The sequence below is a fragment of the Trichoplax adhaerens genome, genomic scaffold (assembly GCF_000150275.1).
Source record: "Trichoplax adhaerens TRIADscaffold_6 genomic scaffold, whole genome shotgun sequence".
Lineage (NCBI taxonomy): Eukaryota > Metazoa > Placozoa > Uniplacotomia > Trichoplacea > Trichoplacidae > Trichoplax > Trichoplax adhaerens.
Genome location: NW_002060948.1, coordinates 2870938 through 2888556, shown reverse-complemented (window position 1 = coordinate 2888556; position 17619 = coordinate 2870938). Strand labels below are relative to the sequence as shown.

General features: G+C 35.9%; 2 protein-coding genes across 2 annotated transcripts; one reads left to right on the top strand and one right to left on the bottom strand.

Moving 5' to 3' along the window:
- Positions 1-200: 200 nt before the first annotated feature.
- TRIADDRAFT_26945 (uncharacterized protein) lies at positions 201-1593 on the bottom strand (the record flags this gene model as incomplete). The annotated part of the gene is made up of 3 exons (XM_002113323.1): positions 201-290; positions 385-561; positions 1516-1593. The coding sequence occupies 3 exons, from the start codon at positions 1591-1593 to the stop codon at positions 201-203; spliced, it is 345 nt and encodes a 114-aa protein (XP_002113359.1).
- A 2272-nt stretch (positions 1594-3865) lies between these two features.
- Positions 3866-16252, top strand: TRIADDRAFT_26932 (uncharacterized protein; the record flags this gene model as incomplete). The annotated part of the gene is made up of 21 exons (XM_002113679.1): positions 3866-4357; positions 10933-11081; positions 11298-11469; positions 11553-11655; positions 11808-11920; positions 12276-12401; positions 12540-12671; positions 12747-12863; positions 12954-13070; positions 13181-13265; positions 13449-13569; positions 13661-13797; positions 13870-13904; positions 13997-14110; positions 14264-14415; positions 14553-14637; positions 14843-14903; positions 14994-15108; positions 15390-15478; positions 15630-15679; positions 15845-16252. The coding sequence occupies 21 exons, from the start codon at positions 3866-3868 to the stop codon at positions 16250-16252; spliced, it is 2973 nt and encodes a 990-aa protein (XP_002113715.1).
- Positions 16253-17619: the final 1367 nt, after the last annotated feature.

The following is a 17619-nucleotide window of genomic DNA, read 5'->3' as shown; positions in this document are numbered from 1 at the left end:
CCAGCCTTCACCAGATACCAACAAAATTGCAACAACAACAAAACTGATCCATTGCCGATATACGAATTTGTCCATTACTGAACCAAGCATCGCTCCGAGTAGCCATATTTTGCGTATTCGAACAGTATTCAGTTATGTATGAAAATATGTAGATCTTATGATTCCAAGAGACAGTCACGGGTAAGTCTGATCAATTTCTATCAACTAAAGTAGTGTGGTTTCTTGATGTGTATGCCATATTCATTAGCTGCAGCGGCCAAATCCTCCATAGTCAAACAATATTGCTTATCCTGCGTGATGGTATGAATGGCAATCAGGCACAATTAAGTATCACATTGTACATACTAGATTCCATCTAAAGGCAAAACTGAATTTTCAACAAACCTTTGCGCCTTTTTTGTTGTTTTGGCTGCTACTACGCATTTTACATTGCTGCATAGCGTCACCAACAATATCAGATACGAATTTTTGGCTAGTTAAAGATATTAAGCGAATGACACGAGGATCAGTGGTATCAAAGCCAGCGCGATTTAGGTGATAGGTAGTCACATCATCGGGTATCTAGAAGGTGCATATAAAATAGCATCTATAACTCATTTTCATATGCATTCTCTAAGGATATGATGGACTTGATCTGGATATCATTTATATTATTATGTTTCTATTTTGTAGATTGGGTGTCAAGATCACAACCAATCTTTTCATGATTAATTAAAGCGGGGCTATCGTCATTTACAAAGAACTACCGTGTATACAGCTACAGCTATGCTGTTGATATATCTAAAGTTAGTGTAAGTTAAATATCATGACAGCACAAGATTACTGAATACGGCCGAATTTGCCATCCTCCAAGGAAAGAATATCGACCGTCGAGTGAGAGCTCGAATAGTAAGTATTTAAAACAATCTATCTAGGTTAAAGCCATCTTGTACGGTATAATATTATATCAAACGACGCAGATAATGTATGGGTAGAATTCAATCGATCGCTACATTAACAGAATATCCGACTATTATACAGTATACTGTATGATGCGTTGTTAGATCGAGCCCTGATAGATTTATGACTCTTATCCATAAAATTCTTCTAGTTGATGATTTTTGATGGAAAAAGTTTCAGACTGTAACACTCGTAGTGTGCTGTTGAGCCACTCGACTAAGTATTTCATTCTCTCATTCGTGTCGTTCCCCTAACAAATCTGTGGTATGTGACCATTTAGAATGCATAACATATGATAATTTCAAATACTGCCTAGGCTCTTTGTCTACCATTGATTAAACTCTCTACGTATCCTTGGTGGAATGCAAACTGTGAACGTCCCCCGACATGAAGAAGAATTCATTATTTGATCCTATCGATTTTATTTCTGGTCGTAGCCTGTGCAGTTGTCCAGCACAGATCAATGTCATGCTTATGCAATATCCCCTAAAGTTTAGGTTCACATGTAGTACAAGTTGAAGTCGTGGACATTGTGTAAGATGCAAGATCCTTGATAACAACATGGTCAAGTCTTACCGTTGGTGTATAATCATCGATGTTTTGTATAAATTGAGCTAAGCGAATACCACCAATTTGTGCGTTGTTTTCACCCATTGCAGCATGAGTGGCACTGCTGGCGTTTTTAAACTTCGACGTCGTATTGGAAGCAGTCGAAGTTACGGTGGTATGGCTGTTGGTTTTATCATTTTTGGCTTGAGAGGAGAGTACATCCTTTTTAGATGATGTAGTTAAGCTATCAAAACTTTGTGTAGTTATTGACGATGATGTTAAATTGTTGTCCGACGTCGACAAAGACGCCATTGCTGGTAATCCCGATCAGATTGCTTGATTTTCCAATCGCTGCTGACAAGGTCTGTTAAAATGGCGTTTGTTACCAGCTTTACCTAGTGAATGAGACAGTACACTACAACGGTCCATTTTACGGACCTTGACTACAATACAATGTACTGTACTGTCGTAGACTGTAGACTGTAGACAACAGGACAAGACGTTCATACGTTTTCATGCACTTGATGAAGATGCTGCAGCTAAAAAAGTAAACTAACAAGGTCGTAAAAGGCTAAAGAGAAGAGGACAAGACGTTAATACGTTTTTATGCACTTGATGAAGATACAGCTAAACTAACAAGAAGGTCATAAAAGGCTACAGGCTGCCGGCAGCTGTTGGATCTGACTAGAACCGAAAATACTTTTGCATACATGTGTACTCACTTAGAACACAACATGACTCATTGATGCTCTTTAATCAAGGACTACTAGAAATTTGCCTACGTCTTAGCAGTTTGTCATGTCCGAGACTGACGATTGGTTCTGATTGATGCGACTCGAGGTCTTGATCATCTGGTCCAGTAAAAATAGGCGCCATGCTGTATGAATATTGTACACTGTACAGTATAGCACATTATGATCAGCACCGTCGACCAGCTATTGTATGTAAAGCTACTATTAAATCAATCGATCGAGGTGGCATTTCTGTCTAGGGCGCTTTTCTCATGCATTCCTCTCCTGCTGGACAAGTTCATTGCATTGCAGACTTGTACGTAACATATATACGTATATCTATATGTTATATAGCAGTGTACTGTATGATGGCGCGCAACTAAAGCCAACCTTGAATACAGACGATACTCTGTCGTTTTTCTATCCAACTGAATAGCAGGATAGCTGCAAAATAGACGATGGACAGCTCGAAGCTACTGGACTGTTTTTGCCTATTTGTATACAGCATGATATACTGTACTGTAGTAGAAAAATGTCCTGAGTCCGTCGAATGCACTTGATCCAGCCTATTTTGACATCAAACTTGGACTACATGTCTTGAACACTAGCTGGACTGTTTTTGCCTATTTGTATACAGCATGATATACTGTACTGTAGTAGAAAAATGTCCTGGGTCCGTCGAATGCACTTGATCCAGCCTATTTTGACATCAAACTTGGACTACATGTCTTGAACACTAGCTGCCAATCATTAATTGTAATTACTAGTCAAAAAATGGCCGCGTATTGGTGTTCATCTCTCCATCGATAGGCATGACAGAAATGGCATACCGTTTGAAATAGCGAACCGCAACAGTGAAATTGCATACTCCATTAGTATATTGTCCTCATCGAAATCGTGTACAGGATCAATTGATCTGGCGCAGAGGCCAAGATGCCTCCATTGCCATTCAGCACGACTAAGCAGCCGCAGAAAGATGTCGATTGTGCGCAGTAGTTGTAAATCGGCATGTTGCGAAACTTGCTACTTGATTTTCTTCCACTTCTCATCAATCTTACGATTCTGCGTATTAGAGAGTAAATAAAATACGCAGTCTCATACTTCTGCGCATTACCAATGAGCATGGTTAAGCAGCCACAGAAAGATATCGATTGTGCGCAGTAACTGCGAATTGCTCAAGAGTTTTCACACACAAAGCTCTATTATAATGAATGAATTAATATGATGATGATCAGACGTCGTCAGTCAGAGTTGATGCATTCAACTTCAGATAGACTGACGTAGGGATGGACTCCATGATTCAGTGTACTACTGAGTCTACTGTACATGATGAGTAGTACGCAAATATATATGACATATAGACTGTGACATATATGTCGCGGGTCACTCTGCCCACGGGTCAGTCTCGATGAGTCAAAGTTACTAGTCCGGTGTGCTGGTACCGGTCCGGTCCCTATTTCTTCCGATACCGTATCATGGCTGTAGTGTCAGACGGACTGTGGTAGGACGTCGCTGACTAGACGGAGGAAAGGCATTTTCCATTCAAGCTGTCTATTAGCAAGCCGCTGACATTTTGTATTTCTCCATCATCGTTTTTGGCTCTCCATTCCAAAAAATCATCCTTGCAGTGGCTCATTGGCTTGGTCATGGCAGAAGAAGAGAATCAACAGTCTAATGGGCGTCGGCGTCTTGGTATTATCATCGCGATTACGACTATTATTCTTGCAGCGATCATCGTTCCAATCACTGTCGTTGCGGTCAACCAGAGGCAAATTCTTCAATCGACTCCAAGCAGCAGCGTCTCTCCTGATCCTTCGGGCTCTGTTAATTGTGGCGCATCGGTCTGCCCAACCAACATTAATCACAGGATTGATTGCTATCCAGAACCTGGTGTTACTCAAAATTTATGCACTCAACGTGGATGTTGTTGGCAGCCATCCAGCCAAATTCAAGGGGCGCCATCCTGTTTCTTTCCAGTAGGAAATCATGGCTATTCTGCAGTCAAACAAGTGGAATCGACGACATCCGGCTATTCAGCAACACTATCACGTTGTAACACTGCACAATATCTACGCCAAGGATTGCTTCGCCTTGCAATCAATGTGGCAATCCCTTCCAAAAATAGGCTAAGAATTAAGGTTAGTCTTGCCGTTCGACTGTACGTTGGACGATAAATGACAGACGATATCATTTCAGATATAAAATCATGACACCAATTTGGACACTTGTCATGGCTAGCACAAAATGATACCGATAACAGAGGTAGACACACGTCTTCCTGCACGGGCTAGGCGAGTCAGCAAGGAAACTTATTTTCATACACCATTATTTATCGTTGATTTAAATCGCTTCTCACCCGAGATCTTCTTTCCTATGTTTTATTTATTATCGCCACTGCTCTGATGCCTGACTGCAATGACTAGTGTTAAGTTTTATTTATTTTTTTTTTTTCGTCTAAAAAAAAATATGCAAGTGCAAAAACATTGCAAGTTCATTTTTCTGACTCTGACTGCAAAAGTAGCGTTTTACCCATCTTGCAAAGACTGTGCAATGGCAATCTTGTAGCGCTTGATTGAAATGGACAGTCTCTTCATACAGCATGAAAATCAGTGGACGGAAAAATGATTCATAGCATTTGTCCAACTTGAACATATCAAGCAGACGCTAGAATAGTGTTATTTTGTCATTCTCGACATCACTACTAGAGCAAAATGTTTCCTCTTCAGTACGAACAGCTGAGGTAGCCCTTACTATTGGAAAGGGTTGATAGATCCTATGACTTTTTATTCCATTTTGACATCGTCAAAAGGAGTGCTTTTCCTATTCTAATAAAGGTACTCTGTTTATGCAGCCTAAAATTGGACTGCATTGGAAAGAAGCTTTTACTCACCATTCCGTAGTCACGCTTGTGTAAATAAATAAATTGTGTCATAAACCGTTATTGACTTAAAGGCAAATAGGGCATTAGTCATACTATTGCATCCGCCGGCCTCGAGTTAACGCAAGGGCTACTAAAAGAGAACCTCTTCTATTACTGTAGTCCTTGCTCAAGTAAATCATTCGTCTCGATATTCTTCCTAGTCACGGCTGAGAGCAATAATGTAGATACCGCGTGCCGTGTCAAAACCTTATAAATAAATAAATAAAATGAAAAATTATCCAGACCAAACTGCAAATCTACATGAGACTATCTACCCGTATCGATATTTTAATTCTACTTTTTTTACTAGCGTAAATCAAGACTCATTCATGGCGTACTAATACTATTCTAATTTATGTTACTCCAGTTAATCTAGTGCAATTGGCTGTTTTTATTTCCGCGCTTCTTGTTGCTTTATAGCGTTGCATTTATGGTTTGTTGTTTGTATGCTAACTTGTAAGCCAATTTCTGAGTAACTCTGTAATTGCATTTTTTAACAGTAAATTATGCAATATCTAATTACTGCACATACGGCATCGTTAATGATCGAAGGAAAACATCTTGTCATTGGATCTGTAGGCAAAGTTATTTTTAGTCAATTTAATTTTGCAATGCCCGCTTGCAAAATAACATACCACAACTCAATAAGGGCTTCCATCTTGGCTATATAACCCATACCGTCTACCAAGTAAACTCCAATGCCCATTTGAAGGAGAAATGGCAGCTCGTAATTTGGCAGTGTCTATTTTTTCACCCTTTCTATCCTTTTCTGAAAATTTCCCATGACATTGGCCATTGCAATCAAACAATAAAGTTATGCAATGCCATGGCGTTACAATTATAGAATCATTTTGGCGCAACAATCTGCCTCCTTTCATATAGCCTACCCATGAGGTAAGATTCAATGCATTCTACCGTATTAAAGCGACTATGCCATGTCTGATTCCGACGGAGGATTAAAAATAGCCCTAGCTTATCCATGATCAGCCAGTCGTTTAGATATTGGACAACTGGTAATGAAATGGAGTCAATTAATTCCATCAAACCCGAAATACGATACGACACAGCGGGATCAATAGATCCTATATCACTACAATATGGCAGATTGATTTAAAATGCCTATTTTAAGAGAACGAACTCATGAATGAATTAATTACTGTAATAAGTCTGCGTACACTTAACCCTGTAGACCAATTTTTTTCCTTCCTAAGTTCAAAACCATTTGAACAGTAATTTAATTAGTAAGTCTACAAAGAAACTTATGCTATTCTGTAGACCATGTACTCGTCTACGTACTACTATAGAAGCAATTTTGGTGGAGACGACATGCACAGAAGTATTTTATCGACGAATGCAATACTACAACATAAAGTACATACTATTGATCACGGCATATGTACTCGCAGACTGAGATAGTAAGTTAGCAAATATTTAATTTCTTGCTGTTATTTCCTTATTTTGGGCTAATTAGCATACGTATTGTACGTGGAGAAAAAGCATTTCGTCTCTCCCGACAAGCGCACTGTAGTAAAATTCTTCGATATTTTTTAGTCACTGCCATACCGACTCCAGCGATAACTTTAGAAAGTAAAGTAAAAAACGGTAGTCTCGATGATAGTAATACCTGATGCTGTCGTTGCAATTTGCAAGTGCACATACTGTCCCGAGAACTCTCATCGCCGCTAACTGTGGCTTGCATAGAAATCAAGAAGGTTAAATAAAAATCTTATCGCTGATGAAAAGACATTTGTAGTTTTAATTCTTTCTCCTTACTTACAAACACCAGAAAGCCAATTGACTACGAAATGTTATTCGCATATTGACTCCTGCAGGCTTGTCAATTGAGATAGAAAAGAGTAACTAACTTGCAATCTGATACTGCATCTTAAGCGATACATCTAGTAGTTGCAACTGTAGAAAGTAGGAAGGGAACGATGAAGGGATTGGTAATCTTGAGAAAGTCGGAAAAGTCGGTACATGAAGACGTCATTAATTTATATGCGCGGGTGTCGATAATTATAATTTTAATGTCAAAAGTCGTAGATGTAGTAGCTGCGGTCATTTATTTTTAATTCGTATCTACTATCCATCATTTTAATCTTATATGGAAATTTACGAGTAAATGAGAATGAGATCGCTTTTATGGCTATGTATTGGTCCCCTGGCATCATCACATCCTTTACCAAGTACAGACCTTCAAATTATGTCCAATATGAAAAGGCACAATTTCTATCTACTCACACGTTCTATTCCAATATCGTAAAATGAATTGCTATGAAATGATATAAATTACAACGTTTTCGTTGCAAAAATACTCACGTTATTTCTCAAGACATGATCAAAAAGTGCAACCCCTTTTGGCTATAAAATTTGACCTACAATAGTGTGAATTCTTTTCTGGTTGTTGAAACTATTTTGACAAGGCTTCCTTTGCCAACTGCCATGAACCTATTAAAACTTGTCGTAGGTACAGTAACTTCGCCCATTTTAAAACAGGTGTAACAATAATTCTATAATTGCTATGCACCAATATTGAGCTTACTCCCCACTAATGACAATTAGTGGAGAAATGGAGCTTATTACCCTTGGCACAGTCGGAACACAGTTAATCTAGTTATGGACGTTAGTCGTGCGAGAATAGGATGAAAATTGCTAGAACTACCATGTTAGGATATCCACTCTTCTTTTCTCTAACTGCATGATGTGATCTGCAGCATGTATCCTATGCTACGTAGAAGACACTGAAGAACATTGTCACTATTTTAATGAACAAGTTGAGTTTTAATTTGATCTTGGTTTATAATCACATTGTTGGAGATGTTGCAAACTACTGCATGAATACACTCGTTACTTAGTTATTATCCATGGCAAAAATACATTCAATAAGGCCAAAACGGCGCAAAATAGAAAGACGATCAGTCATCGTTATGAATGATGATGATCGTCCATTTGCAATTGTCTGGTTAACTCATCTTGCAAATGAAGGTATCATATTTTACTGATGAAGACGACTATAACCTTTGAAGTGTCTTGTTTGTTACGAAAGCCCTTTACACTTTATTTAATGGAGCAGAATCAGATATATTCCATCCTGATTGTATTCAATTATTTAGATCTAAACTGGTTGGGAAAAGAAAAAATTCCTCTAGAGTAAACCTCCACGGTCATATGCGGACGTATTTCTCTCCCTCAATGTCGAAGTTGTAGCTCCATTTGAGGAGAAGCAAGCATCTATTTTTGAGAGGGGGGGGGGGGGGGTTGGATTCTTCAATCTTCTCCATGCAGATATTCTCTTTTCTTTCATGTTGACATAATAATGTCTTACCCGTCTCAGCATTGGGTCGATGCTGTACTGTAATTGCTTTTAACAACAATGCTTTTCTACTTGACTTTATTGTTTCTTCTTCCACTATAAGTTGCAAATGTTCTAAATGTCTACTGTCTTAAGGTAATATTGTTATGCTATCAAAAAAGATATCCTAGCAACCTATGGAATAGTTATAGACTATTGTCCACTTGCAAATTATTAATGTCATCGATGAATCAATCAAAGCAGTCGTGCTGATAGGGGATGGATAAATTGATCGAGTTGTGTAACATTTTTATTATGTGCTCTGTTGATTGAATTGTTATATCCCCCAAATCAGTCAATACAGTAATGTTAATAAAAGATTGATGAACTGATTAAGTTGTATCGTATTTCTAGCATGTGTTACTGTTAATTCATTATGTTTCATAATAAAATACCATCTAGTTAATCATCGAATAATATTAATGGACAGTATACTATTTACCGCCCGTCATGAATGGATTTATTCTTCAATCGTTATAGATTAGGTTATGAGCATCTTGAACGGCATCAAGTAGAATGTGCGATATAACATCATACTGCCAATCTAAATTTGAACCACCATAATTGAGAAAGTCATGTTAAGTTTGGCTACATATAGTACAGACATACACGTCGACATGGATAGGAAAGCCTCTATGTAACTTATTCATTCTTCAACCAGATTTTATATATCGATGACATGCATAGTACTTAATCATAATACGTAGAATCAGGTAGAGGTGTACAGACAATATTTGTATTTTTAATCTCAATTACAATCACGATGGTTGAGAAAGTCAATTCGTGTATCTATTTCAATAATGCGATAGTACCGGGAAAGGTCTTGGTATAATGAATTCATCAATCAATCAATTCATAAAACCCCATTTTATGGTTAGTGTGATCCGTTTTCTGCGATATGTTGAAATAGTAGAAAGTAAAAGTAAGAGTAATTAAGCGCTTAAAAAAAGACCAATCGCATCATGAACCTTCCTATCTATACACATACACGTATTAAAGCCATGCATTTGCGATCAATTTTTGTACACATGGATACAAAAATTGTAATATCGAATGGAGGGGATCATCGTCTTATTTCAGTAGTCTACAGTACATCATTTTACCTGCCTATAATAGCCCTCAACTCTGTTGTACCTTTGCTACTTTTTATTTCTTGATTACAGCACTCGACACAAGCAACAGTATGACTATATACGATACAACTCCAGTAGAATGTAAAGAATTCACCCATGTATGGCTACAGAACGCGATAGTGCGGTAAAATAATTTAACAAGTATATTAGATGACATCCAGTTGAAAGTGCGATGTAATATAAATACTGTAAATCGAAAAGTTTAAATTTCCATGATAGAGAAAATCAAGTCCTTCATGCCTACAGAATGCAATAGCATAAGAAATAGATCGATAACATTATTATTATTATAATACAAGTATTTAGATACAAAATGATTCAGTTAAAATTGACTTGCTTATCATCGAATTCATTTGCAATGAAAACACAGTACTCGATCATAGTATGCTTACACGATACTGTATTAATTGATCGGATAATTGCAGCCTTCGATACATATTACCGTATATCACACTAGACAAATCGGAGTGCCATCTTTCTCTTTCCCTTGCGACAATTCCAAAAAAAGGGATACGCGTATGAGTAACCACTGAGAGATGCATAGCCGACATGGTTAGTTAGCTAAATGCAATATCCATTTGTTATACGTATCATGATTTTGTAGAGTGAATATAGAGATACAGCAATGAATCGCTGCTTGAAGAAGATACGTAATTTATCTTGCACACTTTTTATCAATGCTATTTAAATAGTAAAATCATCTGTAGATGCTATTGCGTCGTAGTTATCAAGATATTACGTATAGTGTTGACAATTTATTATGACTGAATTGATGTCTCAGCCACTTGTGCACTGTGCCTAGGAGTTTCTATAATTACAACATACGATTGAAATCTCTTCCTACGTGGGGTACTGTCTACAGCACAGCATGGAAATCATCATCAATGCTCTAGAATAAATAGGCTTGAAAGACGAAGCGTTTATAATACTGTAAATTATACCTTGCATCACGGACTGATTAATAAACAATTGGCTAGATGGCGTGTATTTCTGCAACTGTATGCGCCCATTCTACACTATCTTCTGTTGCTACATGATAGGCTATGATAGGCACTTCAAATTATACCTGCTTGTCATCAATTTGAAGGTGCTACTTGATAAAATGCATGCGTATGATTTACTACGATGTTCACTATGATTAACTTCTTACTTAAATCTACCACGTTATCGTAGGCCGTCAGATGGAACTTATGCTGCACTGCCTTTATGTAACATAAGAAATAAATTATAAAAAAGACGATATACTCATACACTAAGTTGTTATTAGAATTTTGGTAATAAAAGTGCCACTTTTAAATCTTGTTTTAGATATTTGACCCAGCTGTTCAACGTTTTGAGGTTCCATTGAAACTACCTTCCATGAGCGGTAGTAGAGTAGACAATGCTGACTTCAATGTTGCATTTAATTCAACTCCTTTCGCTATATCAGTAACAAGAAAGTCCACTGGTGCCGCCATGTAAGTATTTTTAATCTTAAAAAGATCAAATTATAATTAAAAATTTCCTTTCTCTTATTAGCAGTTTGCAAATATCTAATACTACAGTAAGCTACTCGGTAATAAATGCCTAGAACGTGTTAACGTTATATCGTCTATATCCAATAATAATATATTGATGATCAATGGACTCTATATTCTCTTTAACTTTGTATCAAAATTTTTTCAATCGGCTAGTTTTGATACTTCTCTTGGTGGCTTTGTCTTTGAAGATCAATTCTTGCAAATATCGTCAAAATTACCCTCCCGTTACGTGTATGGTCTAGGTGAACATGAACATCGTAGTTTTAAACATGAAAATTTTAATTGGAAAAGATGGCCGATGTTCTCTAGAGATCAACCTCCAGGAGTAAGCAGCTGTATTTGAATGTAATGTTGCTGCTTTAACTTTTAACAATGGCTAACAACTGTATTATTACTATTATCATCTAGGAAGATCACAATTTATACGGTGTTCATCCCTTCTATCTTGTCATGGAAGGCGATAATACGGCCAACAGCTATGGAGTTCTTTTCTTAAATAGTAACGCTATGGGTATGTAATTTCACATTTAATTACTTGCAACATTCCTATCATTCTATTACGAACCTATCTACTAGCCTAACATTAGCATTAAACCAAAACTTAACGAGATTTATTCACCAACGGGTATCCTCTAATTATTAAGTATCAATGTACTTTTACAGAAGCTACACTTTCTCCCAATCCGGCCATAACGTTCACAACAACTGGAGGAATTTTAGACTTCTATATCTTTACCGGTGATAATCCCGAAGCTGTTGTTGAAAACTACTTGAGTGTAAGTATTAATTAGTAATGTCAGTAACTAATATTGACACTTTTGTAAATTTTATTAATTTCCTACTTCTAGTACCATGACTTATGTACTGTCTACCATTGAAAGTACATAAGCAAAAGTTAAGATATTACAGTCACGCATTTTGTATTAATATTAAATAATATTTACATTCTTTTAAGCTCAGTAAATTGGTCTGATGTATCTAGTATAGTGGTTAATGTAACTCACTATCTACTATTGAAAATATTTAAATATCGTTAAGATATAAAAGTCACACCATTTCGTTTTAGGACGATGTTTGGGCTTGCTTTCATCCTAGTTCTTTCTTTGACTAATCAGCATTATGTATATCTAGTTCATTGGTAAGCCTTTTATTCCTCCATATTGGGCGCTTGGATTCCAACTTAGTCGATATGGCTACAACTCTTTATCACGCGTTCAGCAAATTATGTCTGACATGAAAAAATACGACATTCCTATGGTATAAAAATGAAGATACACTTGTTATTTATTAAAATTATTATTGTTTACATGCTCTTTTTTTTTAGTGTAGCACCCTTTGAACGATTTACCTATTTTCTCGCTATGCTAAAATATGTATAATCTCAAATATCGGTAGGATATCCTATACGGCGATATCGATTATATGCGACATAGGCTCGATTTTACTATTGATCCTATCAATTATAATGGACTATCAGAATATGTTGATGAATTACATAGCCAGGGATTACACTATATCACGATTCTGGTATCAACATCAATAAATCATACTTAATAACAGTAAATCTTGGTTTATTCTTAGTTTAATTAACCATCATAACAGGATCCAGCTATCAGTGATAATCAAACACAGGGAACTTATCCGGCGTATGATGATGGTATTGCAAAGGGTATTTTTATTAATGATTCAAGAACTCCAAATGCACCACTAATTGGCAAGGTACATATTAGGCCCTGTCAGTAATCATAAATCAGTGTCATCAAGTTTGTTGTAAATAATTTTGCAATTACTATGAATTATATGTAATAGGTTTGGCCTAGAGGAAATGCAACATTCCCTGACTATTTCAATCCTCGTGCAGAAAAATGGTGGACTGATTTGATAGTCAACTTTCATAATGAACTTGCATTCGATGGGATTTGGATAGTAAGCTAACTTTGTTACAGTATTATTAATTCAAGAATTCTTATAGTTAATATTAAAAGAATTAACCTTGCATCCCAAATTTTAATTAAATTGCTATCGGTATCAAATAGGATATGAATGAACCAGCCAACTTTGTGCTTGGATCTGTTAATGGCTGTCCAAACAATACTTGGAATCATGCACCATATAAACCAGGTAGATGTGCTTATCATATGATCAGCTGTGTTACGCTTACTTCATATGTTGGTATGAGCAGTTATGCCACACTTGAAGTCATTAAAACTGCTGATATCAAATATATTGAAAAATATAATTGCAAATAATTCATTTATCTGTTAACTTACTAACTAACTAACTTATAATTGCGAACTTCGTCAGTTTCCATTAGAGGAAATGTTTTATATGATAAAACAATCTGTATGGACGCTTTGCAGTATATTTCCAAGCATTACGATATGCATAGTCTCTTTGGACATAGCCAGTTACTACCAACGATTAAGTAAGCCTCAATGACTTGTACTTGTCGTCTAGTATTTTTTGAACTAATGTTGTCGTTCTAACACTAACACTACCTTCTTGTCTGTGTTTAGAGCAACTAGAGCAGCGAATCCTGGTAAACGAAGTTTTGTAATTACTCGTTCTACATACCCTGGAGATGGTCAGTATGGTGGTCATTGGTTAGGAGATAATTATTCTGGCTGGCCGCCTCTTCATTTCTCTATAATCGGTAAGATTAGAATACGCTAAGAATTATACATTTGTATTATTCAATAATTATATTCTTTACGGCATACTTCAGGCTCCTTGGAATTTAACATCTTTGGCATACCATACGTTAGTTCAATCTTTTCTTTAAATGTTTATATGGTTTTACTACCATAAAATTCTCATTACATATACTGTACATTCGACGTCCGTTCGTATAGATTGGTGCTGATATCTGCGGATATTTTGACGATACCCAGTTTGAATTATGCTTACGTTGGATGCAACTAGGTGCATTCTATACCTTTTCTAGAAATCATAATGGCTATGGTTATGTATGTTATTACAGATTTAATTTCCTACCCTCTAATTCCTAAATTTGAGTTCTGTTATATTTATGAAATTATCGGTACTTATCCACAAGTTCCTCAATTAAAAAAAAAATTATAAGAGTTTATGAGTCTAATCGATTTTGTTGACCGAGACAGATAAGACAAGACCCTGCAGGTTTCGATACAACTTTTGCGCTAATATCCCGTGATGTCCTGACGATCCGTTATAGACTTTTACCATATTTATATACCCTTTTCTATCAATCAAGAAATACTGGTGCAACAGTTATGAGACCACTAATGTTTGAGTAAGTAACAAGATTGAACGACATCTAATTTATTCGCATTCTAATTAGGATTCTAGTTGTGGATTGGCCTTGTAAGCTAAATTGCGATATATGTTAACAAAATTTCATCGGTATAATATAATTGATGCTGTCAACAGATTTCCTTTGGATAAAACATGTCGTACCGCAGATCGTCAATTTCTTTGGGGCCCAGCGTTTTTGATATCTCCGGTATTGCTTCAAGTAAGTAGTATACTTAGAATGTATGTGAATTTTGGATTGATCTTAAGATATTACTTACGATATACTATACAAGTACTACATTACTAATTAACATGACTCGTCTGTAGTGATACATACCACATCACGCATAATCTGCTTCAATATATTGCTAGAAAAATTTTTAGTTTTTAATATATATTTTGATTTTAATAACGTCAATTTACAGGGAGTTATAGACTGGACCTTCTATTTACCTAGTGGACGGTGGTATGATTACTACACTGTATGTATCTAAAACTATATTCGTGAGACTTATTTCATGAGGACTAGCAGGGCGAAAAAATTTACAGTTATACTCTTTGGATAGGGAGCAGAAGTAACACCCACGATGCGAAACGTTACTGTTCCAGTTACATTGTATAGCGTACCTTTACATATTCGGGGTGGATTTATACTGCCTGTGCAAAAGCCGGCAAACACTACCGTTTATAGGTGAGCTATAAAATCATATATTTTACTTATTTGATTACGTTAGATATGACATAGATCTTTCATATCCGAAACCTGTGCCGTCCACTAAATAACTGAACAATATCGATTAATTGGACTTTCTGGAAACACACAATACTTTCAATTCTTGCGTTGTATATCCTCCTTGAGTAAATTGCAATTCAGCGATTAATATTTCCTATATTGCTTGTTGTATGTAGACTTTTATGCATGCGTATCACATGTTATTTATTGTACCCTATTTATAACTATTTGTTTATAAGTCGAATGAATCCATTTGGTCTAATCGCGGCCCTGAATACTACTAATGAAGCGAAAGGCAGTCTGTTTTGGGATGATGGCGATTCATTGAGTAAGTGTAAAGACCTACAGCCCTTTCTAAATTGTATCTTTATCCGTACAAGTCTTTATAGTATCAATTTAAAATAGCAATGATTACTATTATAGACATTCTGGACATCAAAATCATAATTGTTTAAAATCTGATCTGATATCAAATCTAGATACATTCGAAAATGGTGATTATGTGCTGATTGAATTTACAGCAACATCTGTAAGTTATAATGAAAATTCATTTATTAAACTGTTGCACTGCGCAGTGTTAGTCATAATGGCCTATGTTACATAAATGCTACATCATGCTTGCTACTGTGCACGATTTTTTTTCATGAAGCTGAACACTTGTTAAGAAAGTACTGAGAGATTCTCTAACTTGCAGAATTCACTAGAATCAACTGTAAAAACCAATGCGTATGCAATAGAAAGCAATCTGGATTATATTACTGTTCTTGGTCTACCAAATGCTCCGTCAGCTGTTTCCGTGAATGGTGTCTCGACAGTCAATTTCAGTTTTAATCCTACCCATAAGGTAAACCAGGTCCCTAATTTTTACAGCTTTAAGATTAAATTTTTGTCTCAACTATTCCGAATTCGACTAGGATTTCGTGATAATGATCAAAATATTCGACAACTACTTTTATCAAACGTTAATAAAAAATTTATTTTAGAAATACGGAAATATAGCAATGATACATCCAGTATAATTATTATTCCTTCATTTCAGGTGCTGAATGTTACTAGTTTAGACAGGGACTTGAATCAACCTTTCCGAATAAATTGGAACTGAAACTCTTTAAAACAATACCTACAAAACGATATCATCCAGTCAGGAAGTTTTAGTATCAAACATTTCAAAGGCATTAATATCTCAAAATGACTATAAAACTTTTCTATTAAACTCTTTTTGTTTTGTGAATATCGTTTACTTTAGCATTGATTTAAACGCTCTAATTGATTTGCCACTGTTGTTATGGGTTACTCTGATTGTAATTATTTAACAATAGTAATCTTCTCGTTTAATACCAATATTTTAATTAACGTCTAACTATTTATATGAATCGAGGCAATGTAATTTAATAACTGTTGCTTAAAGAGATACCTTAGTTCTATGTAATACCGTTAAGCAAGATTTGGTTCTTTATTTCTACCGATTTTATATGGCATTTTTTGAATTTGTTGTGTTTCCGTAGCTACGTGTACTGCCTAAGTATAATAAATAACAGAGCGCTATTTTAAGTCTTCATCAGTTACTCTTATAGTGGTCATGATAATTGAGAACCATACACGAGGACATTACAAATTTTTTTATAATATGTATTGAAACCTTCATCAGTTCGCCGTTTACATGAAATAGCCCAAGGAGTAATTAACCACCAATTACTGAATACGCTCAACACAAAAGTTTCATCACAATGTTTGAGATTGATTATCATATAGATTTAACAATTATAACATAAGATTAGAATTATTAACTATATTGGAGACGGAAAGCCAGATCTTTCGACGGAATTTTCTAATTTACAATAACGTAAATAGGGAGTGGAGAAAGTTTTCTACGCATATGCTACGCTACGTCAATAATTTATTAATATATAAAATTAATGTTTATTGCAAATCTTAAGAATACTGCTATCCTTATGTAATAATTGTTACTCCTAAGCTTTTCCGAACTACTGGTTCACAGTAATGCTGGGACTGAATGCCTTAGGATAAAAATAACTTTTATTACATATGTCACAAGTCCCACTTGTGATTTGGTTTCTAGTCTCTACTAGTTCGTCCTAGCCCGGAGCGACTACTGCCGGCGAATGGCAATTCGCTCGGGCTTTTATACCATCCCCACTCATTTGTGGGGCATACTAGTAAATTGCTCCTTCCACAAATTGTATAAGTTACTATAGGGAATTACTCCCGGACAATTAATATGACTTAGTATGAGCTTGGATAGTAAACAACACTAATGAAAAACAACCAATTATGGTGCCAATCAGCGAGCCTGAGCTCAGCACCAATACATGTAATTAATTATTGGAGCAGTGCGCTCCCATAAGCTAATCCTATATTAAACAATATTATATCTAGCTACATATAATTAATCCTTGTTGATTGCTCCATTATTGTAAACAACCAGTACTAGTGCCCCATGGTTGCCTA